General features: G+C 42.9%; 1 protein-coding gene across 1 annotated transcript in view; it reads right to left on the reverse strand.

Annotated features, from left to right (window-relative positions):
- LOC124722245 (zinc finger protein rotund-like) overlaps positions 1 to 25112 on the reverse strand; it is a 506603-nt gene that overhangs the window by 317611 nt on the left and 163880 nt on the right. Inside the window, exon 3 of the mRNA XM_047247435.1 lies at positions 11635 to 11778. Within this exon, the coding sequence (XP_047103391.1) occupies positions 11635 to 11778 (144 nt within the window). The remainder of the gene's footprint in view (positions 1 to 11634; positions 11779 to 25112) is intronic.

Consider the following 25112-nt stretch of genomic DNA (forward strand, 5'->3'; position numbering starts at 1 on the left):
CAGCACGGCGTTCCGTATGACCCTCCTGAACCCAAAGATTCCATATTCTGCTAACAGTCATTGGATCTCGACCAACGCGAGCAGGAATGTCGCGGTACGATAAATCGCAATCGCGATAGGCTACAATCCGACCTTTATCAAAGTTGGAAACGTGATAGTACGCATTTCTCCTCCTTACACGAGGTATCACAACAACGTTTCACCAGGCAACGCCGGTCAACTGCTGTTTGTGTATGAGAAATCGGTTGGAAACTTTCCTCATGTCAGCACGTTGTAGGTGTCGCCACCGGCGCCAACCTTGCGTGAATGCTCTGAAAAGCTAATCATTTGCATACCACAGCATCTTGTTCCTGTCGGTTAAATTTCGCGTCTGTAGCACGTCATCTTCATGGTGTAGTAATTTTAATGGCCAGTAGTGTGTATTTCTAGATTTTCGGGAAACGTTCGACACGGTGCCCCGTCGCAGGCTGTTATAGAAGGTACGAGGATATGGAATAGGTTCTCAGATATGTGAGTGGCCGAAGACTTTTTATGTAATAGAATCCAATATGTTGTCCTCAACAATAGGTGTTCATCAGAGACAACGGTGCCGTCAGGAGGGCCCCAGGGAAGTGTGATAGGATCGCTGTTGTTCTCTGTATACATAAATGATTTGACGGACAGGGTGGGCAGCAGTCTGCTGTTGTTTTCTGCTGGTGTTGCGGTGAACGGTACGTTTAGTGAGTATAGGAAGATACAAGACGACTTAGACAAAATTTCTAGTTGGTTTGATGAACGGTAGCTAAATCTAAATGTAAAAAAATGTGAGTTAATGCGGATGAGTAGGAAAAACAAACCTTTAGTGTTCGGATACAGCATTAGTAGTGTCCTGCTTGGCACAGTCACGTCCTTTAAATATCTGAACGTAACGCTATAAAGCGATACGAAAGGGAACGAGCATGTGGGGACAGGTAGGAAAGGCGAATGATCGACTTCGGTTCATTGGGAGAATTCTGGGAGGGTGCGGTTCATCTGTAAAGTAGACCGCATATAGGACGCTAGTGCGACCTGTTCTGGGTACTGGTCGAGTGTTTGAGATCTGTACAAAGTCAGATCAAAGGAAGACATCGATGCAGTTCACAGGTGGGCTGCTAGACTTGTTACTGGTAGGTACGAACAACACGCAAGTGTTACAGAGATGATTCGGGAACTCAAATGGGTATCCCTGTGGGGAAGGCGACGTTCTTTTCGAGGAATACCACTAAGAAAATTTAGAGAACAGGTACTTGAAACTGATTGCAAAACGATTATGTTTCCTCCAACATACATTGCGCGTAAGGACCATGAAGGTAAGATAAGAGAAATTATGGCTCACACGAAGGCATATAAGATAGTTGTTTTTCCCTCATTCTATTTGCGAGAGGAACAGGAAAGGAAATGACTAATAGTGGTGCAGGGTACCCTCCGCCACGCGCCGTAGGGTAGATTACGGATTATCGGTGTAGATTTAGCTGTATAACGCTTTCTCAGAAAATTATATTTAAAAATTAGTTCAGGAGCCCACTCTAAGAGTAAATGGTTGCGAAAACGTACTTGACCTCTTAGCAACAAATAATCCTGAGCAAATTGGCAGCATCATGACGGATAAAGTGATTAGTGACTACAAGGTTGTTGTAGGAAGAATGAATACTGTAACATTCAAATCTACCAAAATTAAACGTAGTATATGTCTGCTTGAAAAAGGAGATAAAAATTCGCTTGACTCCTGCCGAAGAGACAGCCTCCCTTCCTTCCAATCTGACTATGTAAGCGTAGACATGATTTTGTTTAGATTCAAAGTAGCAGTGTCGACGGCAACTGAAAGATGTAAAGTAATAAGAGATGGCACTGATTCCACATGTTGAACAAAACGGGTCGGAACACTGTTGAAGCAACGAAAAAAGTATCCCAAATTTAAAAGAACACAAAATCCCCAAGACTGGCGAAGTTTTACGGAAACTCGAAATTTAGCACCAACTTCAATGCGACGTGCTTTTAATAGTGTCGACAACGAAACTCTATCTCGATGTCTGGCAGAAAACCCAAAGTGATTCTAATCGTATGCAAAGAACACCAGTTGCAAGATGCAGTTAATACGTTCACTACGCAATAGCGACGGTAATGTTACTGCTGACAGTGTCACTAAAGCAGAGTTACTAAACACGGTTTTTCGGACTTGCTTCAACAAAGGAGAAGAAGTAAATATTCCATAATTATAATCAAGAACAACTGCCAACATGAGTAACTTAGACATAGATATCCACGGTGTAACGAAGCGGCTTAAGTCACTTAATAAAAGCAAGGCCTTAGGTCCAGACTACAGGGTGGTCCATTGATAGTCAGCGTGCCAAATATCTCACAAAACAAGTATCAAACGAAAAAACTACAAAGAACGAAACTTGTCTAGCTTGAAGGGAGAAACCAGATGGCACTATGGTTGGCCCGCAAGATGGCGCTGCCATTGGTCAAACGGATATCAACTGCGTTTTTTTTTAAAATAGGAACCCCCATTTTTATTACATATTCGTGTACTACGTAAAGAAATATGAATGTTTTAGTTGGACCACTTTTTTCGCTTTGTGATAGACGGCGCTGTAATAGTCACAAACGTGTAAGTGCGTCGTATCACGTAACATTCCGCCAGTGCGGTCGGTATTTGCTGCGTGATACGTTGTTGTTGTTGTTGTTGTTGTGGTCTTCAGTCCTGAGACTGGTTTGATGCAGCTCTCCATGCTACTCTATCCTGTGCAAGCTTTTTCATCTCCCAGTACCTACTGCAACCTACATCCTTCTGAATCTGCTTAGTGTATTCATCTCTTGGTCTCCCTCTACGAGGAGGAGGAGGAGGATATTAGTGTTTAACGTCCCGTCGACAACGAGGTCATTAGAGACGGAGCGCAAGCTCAGGTGAGTGAAGGATGGGGAAGGAAATCGGCCGTGCCCTTTCAAAGGAACCATCCCGGCATTTGCCTGAAGCGATTTAGGGAAATCACGGAAAACCTAAATCAGGATGGCCGGAGACGGGATTGAACCGTCGTCCTCCCGAATGCGAGTCCAGTGTGCTAACCACTGCGCCACCTCGCTCGGTCCCTCTACGATCCTTACCCTCCACGCTGCCCTCCAATACTAAATTGGTGATCCCTTGATGCCTCAGAACATGTCCTACCAACCGATCCCTTCTTCTGGTCAAGTTGTGCCACAAACTTCTCTTCTCCCCAATCCTATTCAATACTTCCTCATTAGTTATGTGATCTACCCATCTAATCTTCAGCATTCTTCGTGATACATTACCTTTGTTAAAATGGACTGTTTACCAATTGCGGAAAAGGTTGATATCGTGTTGATGTAAGGCTATTGTGATCAAAATGCCCAACGGGCGTGTGCTATGTATGCTGCTCGGTATCCTGTACGCCATCGTCCAAGTGCCCGGACCGTTCGTTGGATAGTTACGTTATTTAAGGATACAGGAAGTGTTCACCCACATGTGAAACGTCAACCACGACCTGCAATAAATGATGATGCCCAAGTAGGTGTTTTAGCTGCTGTTGCGGCTAATCCGCACATCAGTAGCAGACAAATTGCGCGAGAATCGGGAATCTCAAAGACGTCGGTGTTGAGAATGCTACATCAACATCGATTGCACCCGTACCATATTTCTATGCACCAGGAATTGCATGGGGACGACTTTCAACGTCGTGTATAGTTCTGCTACTGGGCACAAGAGAAATTACGGGACGATGACAGATTTTTTGCACGCGTTCTATTTAGCGACGAAGCGTCATTCACCAACAGCGGTAACGTAATCCGGCATAATATGCACTATTGGGCAACGGAAAATCCACGATGGCTGCGACTAGTGGAACATCAGCGACCTTGGCGGGTTAATGTATGGTGCAGCATTATGGGAGGAATGATAATTGGTCCCCATTTTATCGATGGCAATCTAAATGGTCCAATGTATGCTGATTTCCTACGTAATGTTCTACCGATGTTACTACAAGATGTTTCACTGCATGACAGAATGGCGATGTACTTCCAACATGATGGATGTCCGGCACATAGCTCGCGTGAGGGTGAAGCGATATTGAATAACATATTTCATGACAGGTGGATTGGTCGTCGAAGCACGTTCACCGGATCTGACATCCCCGTATTTCTTTCTGTGGGGAAAGTTGATGGATATTTGCTATCGTGACCCACCGACAACACCTGACAACATGCATCAGCGCATTTTCAATGCATGTGAGAACATTACGATAGGCAAACTACTAGCTGTTGAAAGGAATGTCGTTACACGTATTGCCAAATGCATTGAGGTTGACGGACATCTTTAGAGCATTTATTGCATTAATGTGGTTGGCTTCAAATGGCTCTGAGCACTATGGGACTCAACTGCTGTGGTCATCAGTCCCCTAGAACTTAGAACTACTTAAACCTAACTAACCTAAGGACATCACACACATCCATGCCCGAGGCAGGATTCGAACCTGCGACCGTACATTAATGTGGTATTTACAGGTAATCATGCTCTAACAGCATGCGTTCCCAGAAATGATAAGTTCACAAAGGTACATGTATCACATTGGAACAACCGAAATAAAATGTTCAAACGTACCTACGTTCTGTATTTTAATTTAAAAAAACTTACCTGTTACCAACTGTTCGTCTAAAATTGTGAGCCATATGTTTGTGACTGTTAGAGCACCATCTATCACAAAGCGAAAGAAGTGGTCCAACTAAAACATTCATATTTCTTTACGTACTACGCGAATATGTAGTAAAAAATGAGGGTTCCTATTTAAAAAAAACCCAGTTGATATCCGTTTCACCTATGGCAGCGTCATCTAGTGGGCCAACCATAGCGCCATCTGGTTTCCCCCTTCATGCTAGACTAGTTTCGTTCTTTGTAATTTTTTCGTTTGACGCTTATTTCGGAAAATATGTGGCCCGGTCACGATGAATGGACTACCCTGTATATTCCAGTTAGGTTCATTTCAAGGTATGCTGATGCAATAGTTCCATACTGAGCAGTCATATACAATTCTCGCTCGTCGAAAGCTCCTTAGCTTAAGACTAGGCAGTTGCACAAGTCATACCAATACCCAAGAAAGGAAGTAGAAAAAATCTGCTGAATTACAGACCCATATCACTAACGTCGATTTGCAGTGGGAGTTTGCAACATATACTGTGCCCAAACATCATGAATTACCTCGAAGAAAACGATTTATTGACAGATACCCAACACGGATTAAGAAAATATCGTTCTTGTAAAGCACAGCTAGCTCTTCATTCACACAAAATAATGAGTGATATAGACAGGGGACGTCGAATTGATTTCATATTTATAGATTTCGAGAAGACTTTCGACACCGTTCCTCACAAGCGACTTCTAATCAAATAACGCGCATACGGAGTTTCAGTTGTGCGACTCGATTCGTGATTTCCTGTCAGAATGTATGTTCATAGTAAATGACGGAAAATCATCGAGTAAAACAGATGTAATATCTGGCGTTTCCCAAGAAAGTGTTATAGGTCGTCTACTGTTCCTGATCTATATAAATGATTTAGGAGACAATCTGAACAGTTCTCTTAGACTGCTTTCGGATGATGTTGTCATTTACCGTCTTGTAAAGTCATCAGATGATCAGATCCAACTGCAAAATGATTTAGACAAGACACCTGTATAGTGCGAAAAGTGGCAACTGAATCTAAATAATGAAAAGCGTGAAGTCATCCATATGAGTTCAAAAAGCAAACAGCTGAATTTTTGTTATACGATAAGTCACACGAATCTAAAGCTGTGAATCCAACTAAATACTTAGGGACTATAATTATGAATAACTAAAACTGGAACGTTCACACAGATTACGTTGTGAGGAAAGTGAACCAAAGACTGCGATTTATTGGCAGAACAATTAGAAGATGGAACAGGTCAACTAAACAGACTGCCTACTCTACGCTTGTCCATCCTCTTCTGGAGCATTGCTGCACGGTATAGGATTCACGTCATATATGACTGACAGAGGACATCGAAAAAGTTTAAGAAGGGCAACTCGTTTTGTATTTTCGCTGCGTAGGGGAGAAAGTACCACGGATACGATACGCGAATTGGGGTGGCAGTCATTAAAACGAAGGCGTTTTTCGTTGCGGCAGATCTTCTCATGAAATTTCAATCACCAACTTTCTCCTCAAATTGCGAAAAAATTTTAGTAGGGAGAAATGATCATTATAACAAAATAAGCACTCGCACGGAAAGATTTAAGTGTTTGATATCCCCCGCACTGTTCCTTAGTGGGACGTCAGAGGTCGTGAACTCTCTGCCAGGAATTTAATTGTGAACTGCAGAGTAATCATGTTGATGTAGGTTGTGCTGCTGAAACTATGTGTACTGCACCTAGTTTTCAAATACTGAGTTTAAAAATTGTTGCACCATCTAGATGTAGCTTTTCACTGTGCACTGTATCAGGAAAGAATGTCGTCAGCACACGAAACACTCAGGTTTTGTGTCGATTTTCCATAGCCCGCATACGTGAATTCTGTGCATTCACATATCCAACAAGGCTAAACTATTGGCCTGCCTCGTCGAACGGAAACCAATCATAGAGTTCTTTATTATATAGAGTTACAGAAGTCATGAACCACTGAAAGAAAGATATAAGTTTTTCATTATCCCCATGTGACAACTCACGAGACCCGATGTATATCTAGCATGCCTGCGTCTATGTCGTATTCTGCGCCCCTAAGGAAATTAGTTTTATGTTAGTGAAGCAAAGCTACGTTTGTTTCTGTAGTTCGTTTTTCGGATGTCATCTTCTTTTTTGTTTGTACATATGCAAAAATAAGGTAGTTTCTGGATTAGTGTGTATTCCTTATTTTGCAGTCTTTCTCATGCGATTGTAAAGCAACTATTCTGTAAAAATCATTGTTAATGTTAATTTAAAATTGACAATTAAGTCGACGTCTATTCGTCGGGAAAATTACTGTGTGATTTTGTTCTGTTGAAAAGAGGTTAAAGAATAGAACTTAAATCTAGATTTAAATTGAAAATTAAACAACTTCTGTATTTTCATCAAACTTGTTTCCAAAATATTTATTCTCCTGTGTTTCCGAGTTATTTTTTAAAATTAATGAAACAGTTCTTAGCGAAATTCTGTAGAGTTATGTTGATGCAAATATCAAGTATGTATGATCTAGTGTTGTTTTTTAATACATTTATCAGTGAAACGGACGGTTTTGTATAACAAGAGAACAAGTGAAATCTGTGGAGCAAATTTCCGTAGGAAGAGGCAGCTCAAAACACCCGGGAATGAATACTCATTCGTGAACTGATAAGTTTTAACAGCCAACAACTATTCTCCTTTTGGCTTCGAGTGCTACCGAAACGAGCCGATACGCTACACAAACGAGGTCTTGTTTTCGAATGTAGTAGCTGAAAACTCGTTAGTTCTCGATAATACTAAGAACGTGCTGGAATCGAGAACTTCTCAGGTGCTCTGTGCGTCCCGCGATGAAGAGGAAGATCGAAATCACATTGTATCTGGCTGCATACGCTGGAACGACATGTCAGCTGCGTTACTAAGAAACTTCAGCCGTCTGAAACATTAGTTGTCAACCTTAGGCTCTGTACTGTTTCATCGGAAGACATTTTGGTATACAGAATTTCCATAATGAAAGCAACAGTAATTATATAGGAGACTTCATGAAATATGAAGCAACGATTTCGATGTGAGAATATAATACGATCGTAAAGACTAGTGCTATATTATCAAGGTGGTTTAAATATGTATCTACACTGCGCAACAGAATTAAAGGGTCACTTTTAGAAACCCCGTAACTGTTTCCCATTGCGAACTAGAACTTTGAATTTTTTTTAAAGATACCTGCAACCATCCTCTGTAATGGTACAAAAGCGTGGCGCGTTGCAACGTCATCCTCGGCCTCGACAACGCTTCAAACAGCGACACACGCGAAATAAAGGCCGAAGGTCAGAAGTTCATGAGACCTGTAATTTGAGTTAATGGTGTTACATTGGCCGAAAGCTTCACCACAATTCTGGATAACAGCACCGTGGAAGTGCCACACGATAGGAAGGTCATCACATTTCTTCTTACCCACATTTCACTTCCTCTTTTGACGCCTAGGCGACAGAGGGCAGAACAGCGACGCCAAGGGTTGAAATCACACGGGTTTTTTATAGGTGGCCGAGGAAAACAATTAAGCCACACCGCCGTTCAGGATCGACACAAAAAGGCGTCAAGGGTTGGTCCGCAGCTCGTGGTCGTGCGGTAGCGTTCTCGCTTCCCACGCCCGGGTTCCCGGGTTCGATTCCCGGCGGGGTCAGGGATTTTCTCTGCCTCGTGATGACTGGGTGTTGTGTGATGTCCTTAGGTTAGTTAGGTTTAAGTAGTTCTAAGTTCTAGGGGACTTATGACCATAGATGTTGAGTCCCATAGTGCTCAGAGGCATTTGAACCATTTGAACCTCAAGGGTTGGCGTAAAAGGCGTGAATGAAACCACCACTTTCCTTGGGGCGTTGATTCTCACACATTTCGCGGTTTAAAATTAGAATTCGCAGTGCGATGAGCAACAACGACGTACTTGAAAACCTTTGACACTCGTCTGAGGGAGGGAGAGGGGGGAAGGGGGTGCGACATTGGTACATGGGTGAAGAAAGTGGCAACGAGTCCCTCTAACACCACCAGTTCGGCAACACCCTTGTTGTCACCTGTCAGCCTTCGTTGAGCACTTTAAAAATGTGTCTGTACAGAGACAACCCGTGACGGAGTCATAGGCACTTGCAGACAGGCTACGCTGCTGCTAGCCGATGATAGCGGGTATATTGAGTCGGTGGGGCGTCAGGGTGCTGTCAGCCTGGAGGAGCCTAGGACTACAGCAAGGGCTGTCTCTGTACGGGTACATTTTTAAAGTTTTCAATAAAGGTGTGCCGATGCCACCGAGGGTGTTGCCATAATGGGTGGTCTTAGAGGGACCCTTTGCCATTTTATTCATGCATGTGTCAACGTTGCACCCTCACTCTTCCCCTGTGATTACGCCACAAGAGGAAAGAGGGCGCGAAACAGGAGGGCTGAAAAAGCATAAGCGCCCTTTGCTGCTTCCGACCGCATTCAAACGTCGTCGAATAGTTTTGAACGGACCCTAATGATTCCACTCCGTACAACAGAGCTAAATTGCGGCCATGCTACACTCCAAAGTGTTGCGATCTTGTTCGGTGGGATTTGTGGCCCACGATGTCCTTGGAGAAGGATTGTATCGTCCATGGGATGTCACTAGAGTCAAAAGTTGCGGGGAACGTATTCCTGTTGGACATCACAGTGCGGAGTGTAGTTCTCGACCGCGAAATGTGTGGGAGTCAACGCCCCAAGGAAAATGGTGATTTCATTCACGCGTTTTACACCATCGCCTGAGGCGTGGCCGAAGTGGCCGTGCGGTTAAAGGCGCTGCAGTCTGGAGCCGCAAGACCGCTACGGTCGCAGGTTCGAATCCTGCCTCGGGCATGGATATTTGTGATGTCCTTAGGTTAGTTAGGTTTAACTAGTTCTAAGTTCTAGGGGACTAATGACCTCAGCAGTTGAGTCCCATAGTGCTCAAAGCCAGAGCCAGAGCCTGAGGCGTTTCGTGTCGATTCTGAGCTGCGGTGCGTCTTAAATGTTTTCCTCGGCGACCCGTAAGAAACCCGTGTGATTTCGACGCTAGGCGTCGCTGTTCTGACCTCCATCGCCTAGGCGTCAAAAGAGAGTGAAATGTGGTTAAGAGGGAGTGTGATGACCTTTCTACCGTGTAACACTTCCACGGTGGTGTTGGGCAGAATTGTGGTGAAATTTGGGGCCAATGTGACACTATTAACCCACATTAAAGCTCTCATGAGCTTCTGAGCTTTGGCCTTTATTTCGCATGTGTCCTGTTTGAAGCATTGTCGGGCTCGAGGATGACGTTGCAGGGCGCCGCGCTTTTGTGCCAAGACAGAGGATGGTTGCACGTACCTTTAAAAAATTTCAGACTCATAGGCCGTATTGGGAGACAATTACGACGTTTCGAAAAGATGGCCCTTTAAATGTGTTGTGCAGCGTACTATTTCATAACATTTGAGTATATTTCCTTCAAGACTGGCATGTATGAGGGGTAGTCGTAAAATTTTAATAATCGCATCCAACGAATCAAGCTGTGATCATGATGTAGGTGATCGTGTTAGACCTTCTCTACGTATTCACTCTTCAATGGAAATATTTTTCCCAACGGTAGATGACTCGGCGGAGACGGTTGTGTAAGTCTGATTTTAGCTGTTCACGAAACGTTGCATCACAGATATCACATCGTCGTCACTCTGGAAATGTCTGCCACTGGATGGTCTCTTCATCTGAGGCGGCAGGAAGAAGTCACTGACTGGGTGTCACGTCACGAGAACACAGGACGTGAGGCAAAATTTGATGGCCAAAGCAACAACATGTGTGACTGTTTCCTATACAGAATGTACTGGGGCGTTGTCGTGGATCAAAAACAATCCCTCGGACGGCTTCCTGTGGCGCTGCATACTGACAGGCTCGAGTAACCTCATCTGGAGAGTGCCGTAGTATGACCTTGTGGCAGTTTGCCGCTTACGAGCGTAATCTGCACCTCGATCGACGAATGTTCTGTGTTCGCCTTCTTCGACGTCAGTAAATCTACAAGTTTCCACTGCGTGCTTTGCTGTTTTGTGTCTGGGTCATCCTGAAACACCCATCACTCATCCATTATGATTAAACGGCTAAGGAAGTCATCTGGACTGGCCTGCCACTTCCGAAAAGTTTCCGCTACTGCCTCGGTTCGTTGGGAGAAAGACGGTTCAGACCATTCTGATTTAGGTTTATCTTAGCTTTCTCAATCGCTCCCAGGAAACGGAACGGCCGATGTCCTTCCCCGTGCTCGAAACAACGAGAACTCGTTCTCTGCGTCTCATGACCTCGTTGTCGACGGGACGTTAAACTCTAATCTTCCTTCCTTGCTTCGTCGGGTCTTTTGAAACGGAGTGTTCATTTGTGGAATACAGTGAACGATGGGTGCGACCTCCGTCGTGTTCAAACTTCGTGCAACGTGGTGAAAACTGACCCACTACTGATTTTCATTTTCTCCACTATCGCCTCGATTGCGCCACGTCGGTTTTCGAAAATTAGGGCTCCTACTTCTCTCGTGAGTCCTGGCTGTTCACGGAGAAATTGTCTGTCACTGAGTTCTTCACAATTCAGACATCACTGACACTGTCTGCATGACGTAACCACTGGGTCATTTGGTGTTGCACTGTTACCGTACACTTCCACCAATTCACCGGAAAGCAAATTATCGCACAATGGTGTATTTTATAAACGGGATGTGCCGTGTTGTTTTGACCGCACTAGCAGCCTACTAGACCTACCGTGTCGGGAGAATTTCAGGTGTACCAGTACCTGTAAAACAAACAATTAATTACGTAATTTTTTTTCGAGGTGATAGTTAAAACTTTATGCCCATCCATCGTATGCAGGCAGCTGACGCGGGGTCACCCGACAGCTAGTAAAATAATTAAAAGACAAGTTGCGAGACGTCGATTGTCGGATTGGCCGAGACTAGGGTAGCGTGACTGACCTCGACGCCGTTCCACATGTAGTGCATGGAGTCGTGGTGCGGCGTGTTGATGTGCTCGGCCATGACGGACATCCAGTGCACTAGGCCCTGCGCGGAGGCGGGCGGCGCGTGCAGAGCGGCAGCGGCGGCCGCGGCGGACTTGCCCTGGTGCGGCGCGTGCGGCGGGTGCGGCTGCTGCAGCTGCAGCTGGTGCTGCTGCGACACCTGCTGCTGCTGCGGCGCCGGCTGCGGCTGCTGGTGCTGCGGCTGCTGCTGCGGCGGCGGCGGCTGCTGCTGCGGCTGGTGCTGCGCCTGCTGGTGGTGGTGGTGCGCCGACGACGACTCGCCGCCCCACACGAACGCTGCCTTCTGGAACAGAGCCGCCAGCACCGGGCATCACCCCTCACGTTTCAAAAAAACAAGTCTGTTTTATCATAGATTAGGGAGTATCAATTTATTCACGAGATTTGTCGAGTAATATGCTTAATCTAAAAAATAAAAACAGATGTTAATATTTTCATTTCTTTTAAATTAAAGAAACTTTATAGAGTTGGGCCAACGACCTTGGCACTGTGTTAACACCGGGCTTGGCTCGTTCTCGGTCAGGTGACGGTCCAGATCTGCCGAGCGCTGTTAGCAAGCGGGAGGCACACAGCCCTTGAGAGGCGAATTGAGGAGCTACTTGACTGAGAAGTAGCTGCTCCCGTCACGAAAACTGTCAACGGCCGGGAGAGCGGTGTGCTGACCACATGTCTCTCCGTACCCGCATCCAGTGACGCCTATCGACCGTGGATGACACGTCGGTCGGTTGACACCGTTGGGCCTTCCGAGGCCTGTTCGGACGAAGAAGTTTAGAAGCTACAGAGATGGGTGATTACATTAAACCTGCATTAATACAGAAACCAAATTAGACTAAAGTAAAGGATAATTTGATTGGACATCCAGAGGCATCGAGAAATGGTTAATTTGGCAATAGAGAGAAAGTGAGAAGTGGAGTTTGTAGAGGAAGACTAAGGCTCGATTGAATACAATAAGCAAGTTTAAGTGGACGTAGGCTGCTGTAGTTGTACACACATGAAGGGACTTGCGCTGCAGTGACTGTCTCGAGAAGTCACATCAAACGACGTTTCACACTTCCAACTGCAACAATGCACTGAACAGATATTTGAGTGTTGTACAGCGGCAGTTGAATTTAGTGAAACTAAACTTATAATTGTTGTTGGTTATAGGTCCCCTTACTCTGACTTCAGAGAATTTCTGCTCAAGCTAGTGAGGGTTCTTGCCTCACTTTATAGGAAGTACCAGAAATTAGTTATATGTGCTGACTTCAATGTTAATTTTGTATAGGATTGTGCAAGAAAAATTATGTTGGTCCTCCCCCTAACTCATATGATCTGATGCAGACTGTGTTTTTCCAACTAGTGTGCAGGGGGACAGTAGCACAGCCATAGACAATATTTTTATTAATTCTTCATTACTAGATTTGCGTTCTGTTAGTAAAAGGGTGAATGGCATTTCAGACCATGATGCACAAATTTTAACATTAAAAGGCTTTTGTACTCAAAGAAATGTCACATATAATTACAAACTAAGTAGGGAAGCTAATTCAACGGCAATAGAGAGTTTTTTAAACCTCGTTAAGTAGCAAGAGTGGCAGGATGTTTATAGTGTCGATAACATAGGTGACAAATATAATGCTTTCCTTGACACATTTCCCATGTTCTTTGAGAGTTGATTACCATTAGATCGTTCTAAACAGGCTAGTAGCAGTAAAAGGTAGCCTGAGTGTCTGACTACTGGGATAAGGATATCATGTAGAACAAAGGGGGAATTATATCAAAATCTTAGAAATACTTAGAATCAATCTACAGTAGCCCATTACAAATAGTACTGAAAGGTGCTTAAAAATGTTATTAGGTACGCAAATAGAATGGCTAATTCGCAGGATAAAATCAAAGCCATATGGTCAGTTGTGAAGGAAGTGTCTGGTCAGCAGCACTATGTCGACGATATAAAGTCAGTTCACAGTAAAAATATTTCTGTTACTGATAAATCAGATATATGTACAGTATATAACAATAATTTTCTGGGCATTGCTGATGATTTAAAAAAAAATTTAGCTTCTACTGGGAATCATATAACTCTCTTCGAAAATGCCTTTCCGAGAATGATGTCTGAAATGCTCCTCTGTCCTCTTCAAACCTGACAAGGGGAGATGGAGTCAATAATTAAATCACTGAAGACTAAGAACTCTCATGGATATGATGGAGTGCCTAGCAGAATATTAAAGTGCAGTGCTGCACATGTTAGTCCTGTACTTACCTATATTTGCAATTTTTCAATGGTCAGTTTTCTGAACGATTAAAGTACTCTGTAGTAAAGCCGCTTTATAAAAAGGGACAAACGGATTACGTAGAAAATTTTAGACTTATTCCTATGCCATTAGTTTTGCTAAAGTTATTGAAAAGGCTGTGTATGTAAGGATAACTGATCATTTGATGTCACATAATTTGCTATCGAATGTACAGTTCAGCATTAGAAGTCGTTTAACAACTGAAAATGCTATATTCTATTTTTTCTGTGAGGTACTGGATGAATTAAACAAAAGGTTTCGAACGCTAGGCATTTTTTTTATTTAACTAAAGCGTATGATTGTGTTTATCACAAAATATTGCTCCAGAAGTTGGACCATTACGGAATATGTGGAACAGCTCACAATTGGTTCACCTCTTACTTTAGCAACAGACAGCAAAAAGTCATTATTCACAGTGTTGAGAATGGCTGTGATGTGGGGTCTGAGTGGAGCACGGTCAGACGAGGTGGTGCCCCAGGGATGAGCGTTGGGGCCACTTCTGTTCCTCTAGTATTACGGGTAACTCTAAAATATTTCTGTTTGCTGATGACACTAACTTGGTAGTAAAGGATGTTGTATGCAACATTGGCTCTGTTTCAAATAGTGCAGTTCATGACATAAGTTCATGGCTTGTAGAAAATAAACTTACGCTAAATCACAGTAAGACTCGGTGCTCACAGTTTCTAACACACAATTTAACCAAACTCGACGTTTTAATTTCACAGGACGGCCATATAATTAGTGAAACTGAACAGTTCAAATTTCTAAAATCTTTTTCGAAGACCTAATGCTTCCATATTTACTGTTCGAACCGTATTTGAAGTAAGTGATCGTTCGACACGAAAATTAATCTACTTTGCTTATTTCCATTCGCTTATGTCGCATTGTATAATATTTTTGGTAACTCTTCCCATTTTAGAAGGATATTTTTGGCTCGAAAAGGGGCAGTTCAGGCAATAAGTGGTGTAAGTTCGCGAACCTCTTGTCGACTCCTGTTCATTAGTCTGGGTATTCTGACATTGGCCTATCAATATATATATATATATATATATATATATATATATATATATATATATATATATATATATTTTACTGTCGTTTCTTGTTAACAATATCAGCTTATTCCCAAGAATTAGAAGCTTTCACTCAGTTAATACTCGGCAGAAATCCAATCTGCATTTGGATCGCACTTCCTTAACTCTTGTGCAGAAAGGTATGCAGTATACTGCTGCATCCATTTTCAATAACCTACCAAAACAATTCAAAAATCTTAGCAGTAATCCACCTGCTTTCAAATCTAAACTGAATAGTTTCCTCATGGGTCACGCCTTCTATTCTGTTGAGGATTTCCTTGAAAAATCAAGCTGATTCTTATGTTCTATTCTATTCTATTGCGTTGACTTAAACTTATGGCTTATCAACATTTTATTTTATCTGTTATTACTTTTATGTTGTAATTTCATGTACTGACACGTTCCATGTTCTCGGAGATTCGCTCCTCAATTTGGTCGTACGGAACTAGACGTGTAAATAAATAAAAAAATAAAAATAAACAACGACGACGTTTGGCAGGCTGTGGAAAAAATAGTCATCACATAGATCCAATAACCACTTAAAGTGAAAAAAATAAAATTTTTGAAACCCTATAGTTATACGAGAAATATAACGAAAGCTTTCAATAACAAGATGTTTGGTCGAGCGGTTCTAGGCGCTTCAGTCCGGAACCAGGGGCTGCTACGGTCGCAGGTTTGAATCCTGCCTCGGGCATGGATTTGTGTGATGTCCTTAGGTTTAAGTAGTTCTAAGTCTAGGGGACTGAAGACCTCAGATGTTAAGTCCCATAGTGCTTAGAGCCATCTGAACAAGATGCTTGGTTTGAACACCGCAATACTAGACAGGTCCAGTTAGAGGTGGTATATCCTTGTCTTCCTCCGACCTGATTCACCCACCAAGTCGTATAAGGTGATTCACCTGCATCTACCGACGTAGTTTTATACAACCCGCAATGTTACATCTGGCCTTCAAAACCCACGCGCAAGATTTTCATATTCTCTCGCTCGCTTCGCGCTAACTATTAGTCATATAGAAAAAAGAAATCGGACAATCCTGTACGAAATTTAATGTTGTTAAATTTTGTTCTGGGATGTGTTTTCGCTAGAGGCAGTAGTTTTCGAGTTATTCGAGAGACACGTACAAAAGTGACCTTCAAACGCACGCACACTCCTCTCCCACCGGTCAGGATTTCTAATATGTTTTTTATGCACTTCCTCCTACCACTGTACAAAAACTCGCGTCTGCACTAATTATTTCCCACATTCGACCTTTTTTGGTCTCCGTTGACTGGCGTTTTATGCCACCGTTTTAGTCGAGCACTTGCAAATTTTCAAACTGACGTTTGTGTAAGTTCTACCTAATATCTCTGTAAATTTAAACAACGTAAAATAAACAGGTACATCGTTGTATTCTTCAGGCTTTCTGACACGAAACTACTGTACTCATAAGAGTTAGCTTTGCATCGAATTGTGAACGTAATTAGTTCCAGCGAAACACTTACAAAAGTCGTTTTTCTTTCATTACCCTCATAGGCACGTTTAAATTGATAATGTTAACGAAGTAGCCGAATATGCTGATGGCGTAATAGCCCAATCGATAGAAAGCAAAAAAGGTCGAATATCGGGAATAGTTCGAGTAGTAGGAAATTTTGTAGGAGGGAGTGGCACGAACAACATACTATTATTCCCGTCTGGTGAGGATCGAGTATCGGGTTAGTGGTGCGTTTGAAGGTCACTTTAATAACTCGGAAACCGTGGCATCCAGCGAAAACGTATCCCAGTACAAAATTTAACTATATTAAATTTACTACAAAAAAGTCCTATTGGTTTATTCTTTAGAATTAATAATTTGTGCGTAGCGAACAAGAGAATACGAAAATCTCGCTCGTGGCTTTTGAAGGCCGGATGTAACATTAGGGGTTGCATGAAATGATATCCGTAGGGGAAACTGAATCACCTTCTATAGGGATATACAGTGTGACGTGGACTCCAAATCACAATGTTACATGGTACTTTTCACACACAAATCATTGCCGGAGCTAAAAGAAGCGATAAATTACCAAAGTCCTTAGACAGTGTGGGGATCGAGCCCTGGATTTGTTGTATGACACTTATACGTTAAGCTACCATCGACTAATCTCGTATGCAGTTAGAATGCAAAACGAGTTTCCACGTTTGTTTTAACTGTTTTTGACGAGGCACATTTGTAGACAGCTCCGGAAGCAATCTAGTTATTGCAGTGTCTATAGTTCAAAGTTCGATCACTTGACGATGCGCATGGGTTGCTACCGAGACAGCTCATCTTTAGAGCTTTTTTGTCACACTTCTTTCTATGATTCTAAACCAAGGATCCTCACATCCTAATACAAGAAAAATATTTAGTATAATTATCGCTTCATGAATATAGGGGAAGACTACTCACGATTAAGTAATTAAAAAATCACAACATAGCAAAGTCTAGATGAGTAACATAATTACTAAATCAGATACGTCAGATTCCGTGTTGGTTACTTTTTTAAGGACACATTCGATTTCTTTCTCCAGTCCGAACTTACGTCCACCACTGACAAACTCGGCGTCGACAGGACTTAATACTTGTAATTTACATTTTCTTCATTCACAACTTTCACAAGGATTCTTATACTTAGTTACTGGACCACGTGATTCGTTATTGTAAAAGAAAAAAAGACGTCTCGGCATTTACAATATTTTTTACCTTGAATCTATGATTAAAATAGATGTTCTTCTGTTATTCGTCATTATCATTTTTAATATTTCCGACGTGGAAGTAATACCCGGTTTAGAGGTTCATGTTCGTGTCGATCATAGATGTCATAGTAGGATAGTTCATGACTGTGTATTTTGGTGACTAAGCGTTCAGATATAGAGCGAACTTCTTCTGAAATGCTTTGATTGTTAGGTTATTATGTATTGTTGAGTTTCTACTAAACCGCGGGGTATGTAGTATTATTCGCTGTGTTTTGTTCGGAAAGTATGGAGTTTATCGATGAGCGTATGCGAAGTTCTGTATGGGATAGGCATGCGGCATTACCGGTCTTAGAATCGATTTGTAAAATAAGAGATTGTCTCTTTTTTTCTTTTCAGCAATGATCTTCCGTTTAGTGAGGGTGTTAATGGAGCTAAAAAAGTTTGTTGTATTCGCTTGGGGACTGGGTGTTGTGTTGCCTTCATTACCATTTCATCCTCATCGACACGTAAGTCGCCGAAGTGGTGTTAACTAAAAAGGCGGCAAGGCAACCCGCAGGTGGAGTTCCCAGCTTGGCCACACGCATTACCATTTTCGTCTGAGTGCTTTATGACTATATCATCGGCGAATGACACTACAGATACTGGTTGCAAGTCTAGGAAATCACTAAAGCGAACCTTCTGGTACTCATGCGCCAGCACAGTAAATATCAGGGGCGTCTTCCATAGTATCTCGTTTTGTTGGGGTCTAAGTTCAGTGAAATTACAGAAACGTTGTTTTTCGATTTTGGACAGAATCTGTGCAACCGAGCGATAAAATATTTGATTAAAGGTAATTGTCGGTGTACAACCTTTGTTTACCAAATGCTACCGAGCGAGGTGGCGCAGTGGTTAGCACACTGAACTCGCATTCGGGAGGACGACGGTTCGATCCCGCGTCCGGCCACCCTGATTTAGGTTTTCCGTGATTTCCCTAAATCACTCCAGGCAAATGCTGGGATGGTTCCTTTGAAAGGGCACGGCCGACTTCCTTCCCCACACTTCCCTATCCGATGAGACCGATGGCCTCGCTGTTTTGTCTCTTCCTCCAAACAACCCAACCCCAACCCTAAATGCTATTGGTCACATCTGGGACACCATAGGAGAGTCGGGAACGGAGCGAAGTGACGCAGTGGCTCAAGTACTGGACTCCCATGACTGGGGATCGGTTTTTAAATCTTCGTCTGGCCATCAACGTTTAGGTTTCCCATGGCTCCATTAAGTTGCTAAAGGCAGATGCCGGCATCGTTCCTTTGGAAAGCGGAAGGCCAATTTCTTTCCCGCCCTGAACCAGCCCGAGAGATCGTGTTGCGTCTCTAACGACCGCAATGTCGACAGGACGTGAAACCCTAGTCTTCCTTCCTGTCAGATAAAGAAATCTATATTCGTACTTTGTGCCCTGTCGTGACTACAGAACTCGAGAAGACTGAAATACCTCACACTAGATTTTATTGCCTTGGCCTCTGTCTCAGAACCCGATCGAAAAGCATTGATCCAGTACTCTATTGGGATAGACTAGATGTATCAGTAGAACGAAGAAATGTGGGCACCTGGTAACACTGTAGGCAACGTGTAAGCATAGGTGTCAAACTGTTTTATGTTCCTTGTGTCTTAAAATTGGAGATTTGGCAGATTTCCTTATAACTAACCCGCTTTCTTCTTTCTTATAGTGTCTGATGATGAAAACAGTGTGACTGAAACCGGTTGCACTGTGAACAGTAACTGCGTAAATAACAAAATAAAAAAATGGCTCTGAGCACTATGGGACTTAACATCTTAGGTCATCAGTCCCCTAGAACTTAGAACTACTTGAACCTAACTAACCTAAGGACATCACACACATCCATGCTCGAGGCAGGATTCGAACCTGTGACCATAGCAGTCCCGCGGTACCGGACTGCAGCGCCTAGAATCGCACGACCACCGCGGCCGGCTAAATAACAAAATAAAGGCATATATATATGACCAGTTACGGTCTCCGATGGCAGAATGTTATTGTTGACGTGAAAACGTCTATTTTGATCGTCTGTTGAACTTTCTTGTGTGACAAAATGCTGTCAGATTTCAATTGCTAATAACGACGAGATTAATAACGCGTAAACAATAGTTGAGCCTACAAGGGATAGATCCTGTCTGTGTGTGTTTGTCGCGCGGTATTTGTTTTGCCTGTGACGTCATCGTACCGTCGTAGGCGCATGCGCGTGATTGTTACGAATTAGCATTGGGTAACGTTATAAATTGGTGTTGCGTGTGTATACTTTTAGCTAGAGCATTGATTCCGATGGCATTTTTTGCGGAGCGCTACTACGACACAAAATGAGACAACAAAAATATTCGCCGGAACAGAGGTGCAAATCGGTATTAAATTGAAAAAAAAAAAAAAAAAGATGTCGCCTCATACGACTCCTAAATTTTCTTGGAATTATAAAAAATGCAAGTCAGAGGAAAGCTCACGTCGAAAGGAATCCCAAAGGTCTTATACTGGGAGAATGCAAGACCTACGGCAGTGTCGGAAAGTAAATGAAAAAACGGCACAAAGCTGTTGCGTAGCTGGCTCATCGGATCTACAGCGACTAGCGACCGTTCGGACTTGTGATTTATTTATTCTGAATCATTACACTTCTCTTTGTAACTATTGTATTAAAGAGATTGATAATGAAATTATGTACTAATACGAAACGCTTATTATGATTGTATCCTTACGTTTTCACGAAAAATCCACGGTGCGGACCCGAAATGCGCTCACAAGAATGTTTTCTTCGAAAGACTGCGATTTATTTGAAGACTTAAAAAAAATGGCATTCATCCACGAAAGAGGTGGTTTGGAAACCTCTTATTTGAGCGATTCTTGAGTACTGTCATTACGGGACCCTTACCGCATAATATTAATTTCGTCACACTAAACTCGACAGCATCACGGAGATGCACATCGCACAATATTGGCAGGGGCTGCAAGAGAGTTGTTGCGCATCACTGGGAGGTTTGTTGTTAACGATACCAGAACGTACTTTCCAAGAAGAGTCAGGCCGGCCGTTGTGCCGAGCGGTTCTAGGCGCTTCAGTCTGGAACCGCGCTACCGCTATGGTCGCAGGTTCGAATCCTGCCTCGGGCATGGATGTGTGTGATGTCCTTAGGTTAGTTAGGTTTAAGTAATTCTAAGTTCTAGGGGACTGATGACCACAGATGTTAAGTCCCATAGTGCTCAGAGCCATTTGAACCATTTGACCTCAGATGTTAAGTCCCATATTACTCAGAGCCGTTTGAACCATTTTTGAAAAAAAAGTCAGATGATATATTATTCATATCAGTTGATGACGCTGGCTGCTCGCGGGTGTAACTAGAAAGAGTGGATGTGATCGTGGCACCCAAAGTACCCTCCGCTACAATCCGTAAGCAGGTTTGCGGCGTGTAGATAAGCAAAAGCCCAACCAAGAATTGACAAGATGTTGTGTTCCGTTTCATAGCGGAAATGTTTGCAGGTGACTTTTATATGTTATTGCCAACGTGCAGGCTGTAGGATACACAAAATTGTGGGCCAAACTCGCAGAACGGCTCTTTCTTTGAGAACCAGATGCTTCTTTGATAAGCCGCTGCCAGTTATGTTGTGAAGTTGACCCCTGATGTGATAGCGTACGACGAAGAGATTCTTCTCATCCGTTAGATTAACAAACAAGGACTTACTCCGGGGCGCAGTTTGCGTGGAAGACTGCAGTAGCAAAATGTATAATTGGAGACAAATATAAAGTTTTTCTCGATATTAACAGAATATCAGTCCAGTTTACTAAGTTAGTGAAGGGGTACAGGATTTTCACCAATGGCTCAATCCTTCTAGCAAGCAAACAGTTTGAGCGGGACTCAGTCGGGAAATATTTGGGTAGCTCTGCCTTTAGCGATCGCGACGGTTTGACCTGTTGATTACTGACACAGAACTTCGCAGAAAAGTGGTTTTCTCTTAGTATGTAAACCCGAAAAGACTCTTTTGAACGCCGCTTTGGCGTTCTGGACGTATAATGCGTACTTCTTCGTCCGGCGATTGAAGTGACGTACCCAGCTAGCTACTCGGGGATCCACAGTTTAAAGTGTACTCCGAACCACGATGCAACTTGCCACTTTTCACATTAACAAAACATTGCCATAAGTAAAGATGCAATAAGTGTTAGAAAAAATTCTGGGACCGATAGAGCATCCGATCCCCGAACCTTTCATAGTCTTCTTCTCGCGTCCTGAGGTTCCTCTTCGTGAGTATCCAAGCCCTAAGTAAACCTTCAGTATATTCTTAATGTGTACACGTGCAGTCGTATAGTAAAACATAAATACACGGACATAGTTTTTCAGACTTGTTGTTCTTATCTACTTTAGCTTTCAAACGGAGTCTTTCCAGTGAAATAGTAATGTAACAGAAAAATAAATGAACGAAAAGATACTCTCTACTTACAGTTACGTAGCAATCACCACTTGAAGGAAGCAAGCAAACGTTCTTTGTTTTTTAAGATGTGCACATGATCACCCGAGCCAAACGCTCTCCTATGACTGGCATTTATTCTTCTTTTATCTCAAATACAGTTGATAACATGCCCACTGTGTAGTATCAGTGAACTCCATTCATCCTGATAGCACTGCAGACTAAGCGGATTTTTGCTGGTGGACTTCCATGTGTTAGATGTTGCTTTCCATCTTCCTTTTAAATTTCCTTATAGATTTCAAGCAGAAGTCTTATAATTTCCGAGCGCTGACTTTTTCATTTGAGCAATACAACAAAATTGCTTACAGACAGAATAGTAGTCATATAGTGGGAGTTCGAGATTTAATGGAACATACTGTAAATGGAGGCGATTTAAAGGAACAAAATGGTTCAAATGGGTCTAAGCACTATGGGACTTAACATCTGAGGTCATCAGTCCCCTAGACCAGAACTACTTAAACCTAACCAACCTAAGAACATTACACACATCCATGCCCGAGGCAGGAATCGAACCTGCGACCGTAGCAGTCGCGCGGTTCCGGACTGAAGCACCTAGAACCGCTCGACAACAGCGGCTTAAAGGAAAAGATATGATTCAAAGGGTCAGCAGATAAGCAGTACAAAATACGAGCCAAGATAACGATCTTATTTCAAGGTTACTGATACGGACTTCAAGTGTCAGGTTACACATTTCTGCTAGTAAATCCAAGGACACTTGCACTGCCTCCCCCTCACGGGGGACTACCAACAATTGATCCAGATCACTTGGGGTAATTCCTGTTGTACCAACACACCTTAGGCATGTAGGTTAGGTGATGATGTATCTCGATATTGGTCGTGCGATATAATGGTTCTGAGCACTATGGGACTTAACATCTGAGGTCATCAGTCCCCTAGACTTAGAACTACTTAAACCTAACTAACCTAAGGACATCACACACATCCATGCCCGAGGCAGGATTCGAACCTGCGACAGTAGCGGTCGCGCGGTTCCAGACTGTAACGCCTAGAACCGCTCGGCCACTCCGGCCGGCCCGTGTGATATAAAATTGGTGGGGAGTCCCTAGACTGATCGCGAGAAACCTCTCACCCCTGCACCAATAAGATTCAAGCTCCGCTTCTCCCTTATCGTTGTTCATGACTACTTCAGTTGAGTCTGCACATCATGGGGAGATACTACACGTTATCAACAAACTTCTCATTATTTCATCTGTGGTAGTGTCAATATGTAATTCATGTGTATTACTTTAGGTTTACGGAATCTTTCCGACATCGCTCGAGGTGGCGCAGTGGTTAGCACACTGGACTCGCATACGGGAGAACGATGATTCAAACCCGCGTCCGTCCATCCAGATTTAGGTTTTCCGTTATTTTCACAAATCACTCTAGGAAAATTCCGGGATGGTTCCTTTGAAAGGGCACGGTCGATTTCCTTCCCCATCCTTGAAACATTCCGAGCTTGTGCTCGGTCTCTAGTGACTTCGATGTCGACAGGACGTTAAACCATAATCTTCCACTTAAATACTTTCCGATTCTAAATACATACTATTTGCAACGCACGTGTATTGGGAGAAAATACCATAGCATTCAGAATCTAAATAAATAACATTACCGCCTCGTCATGCACACAGAACTAGTGTGAGAATGAAAATTTCGTCTTGTTACTATGTCTCACTAGAGTGCGCATCTTTCGACTGTTAACGCATATGCGGTGTTGCATATTCTGATTACTGTGTCTGTATAATGCTTTTTAGTTCTATGCGTATGTGTGTCGTCATATCTCTCCATCCCCCCGCTGTATAAATAACAAACTCGATATATTTTTGCGAAGGTGTCTGCGAGCGCTCTCAACATTCAGCGCAAAGCTCTCAGTCATTTTAGGAGCAGATGGTGCTGTGATTCTAATAGTTATCTTCCTTGGTACAAACTTGTAGCTTTCTGGGGGAATATCTAAGAGATATCCAGACACTTTCATCTACTGCTTAAGTCACAACTTCCGATTACTTCCTATGTATTAATACAGATATCCTGTATAACCGTATCACAACCAGATTTTACCGTATTTTTGACATTTTTTACTGTCTTCCCCATATTTTTCCATTTCTTCTGTTTTTCAGTATTTTGCCATTTTTCCACATTTATCTATATTCAGTAGGTGAATGCACAAGTGTATATATGCTATTATTTCTTACGTTACCAGGTGTGGGTTGCTATTATTACTATGGAACTGAGATACAAACCCCAAACCCAGCCAGAGTACCTACAAGCTATACTTCTTCTAAATGTCAAATTACGTTACACTAACTGCCAAAGACAGAGCTAATACACTTACACACACACCTAGATCGATTGCTATGGAGGGAGTTTGTTGACAGTATTTCTTCCTACATCCCTCCGCCCCCCCCCCTCCTTCCTCCCCTAAGGGTACTGCAGTGGATCCACCTTCGGACTATATCCCTGGTGGTATGTGGACATTGTCCCACATTAGGATGCTGCCCTGAACTTAACATACGTGGATCCATTTTCAGACACTTCCTATATCCACGTCTACATCAACACTTATATGAACCCGTCACGAAACGTGCTGGTTTTCATTGAGTCCTCTCTATATCATCTACCAGTCCTACTTGATAAGAGACCAGGATTGACAAACAATATTCAGGAATCGGTCAAACGAGCCCATTTTAAGCCACATCTTTCGAGGATGTGTTACATTTCCTTGAGATTCTTCCTATGAAACACGGACGTAGCGCAGTTAGATCCACTCCGAACAATACCCCAGGTATAATGTTAGTGGATCCACTGGCGGATATTAACCTGGAATTAACCTCGGTGCACCCACGCCGAGTAATATGCCGAATGTATCACTGATGGAGCCACCTTGTGC

This window comes from Schistocerca piceifrons, chromosome X (assembly GCF_021461385.2).
Source record: "Schistocerca piceifrons isolate TAMUIC-IGC-003096 chromosome X, iqSchPice1.1, whole genome shotgun sequence".
NCBI lineage: Eukaryota > Metazoa > Arthropoda > Insecta > Orthoptera > Acrididae > Schistocerca > Schistocerca piceifrons.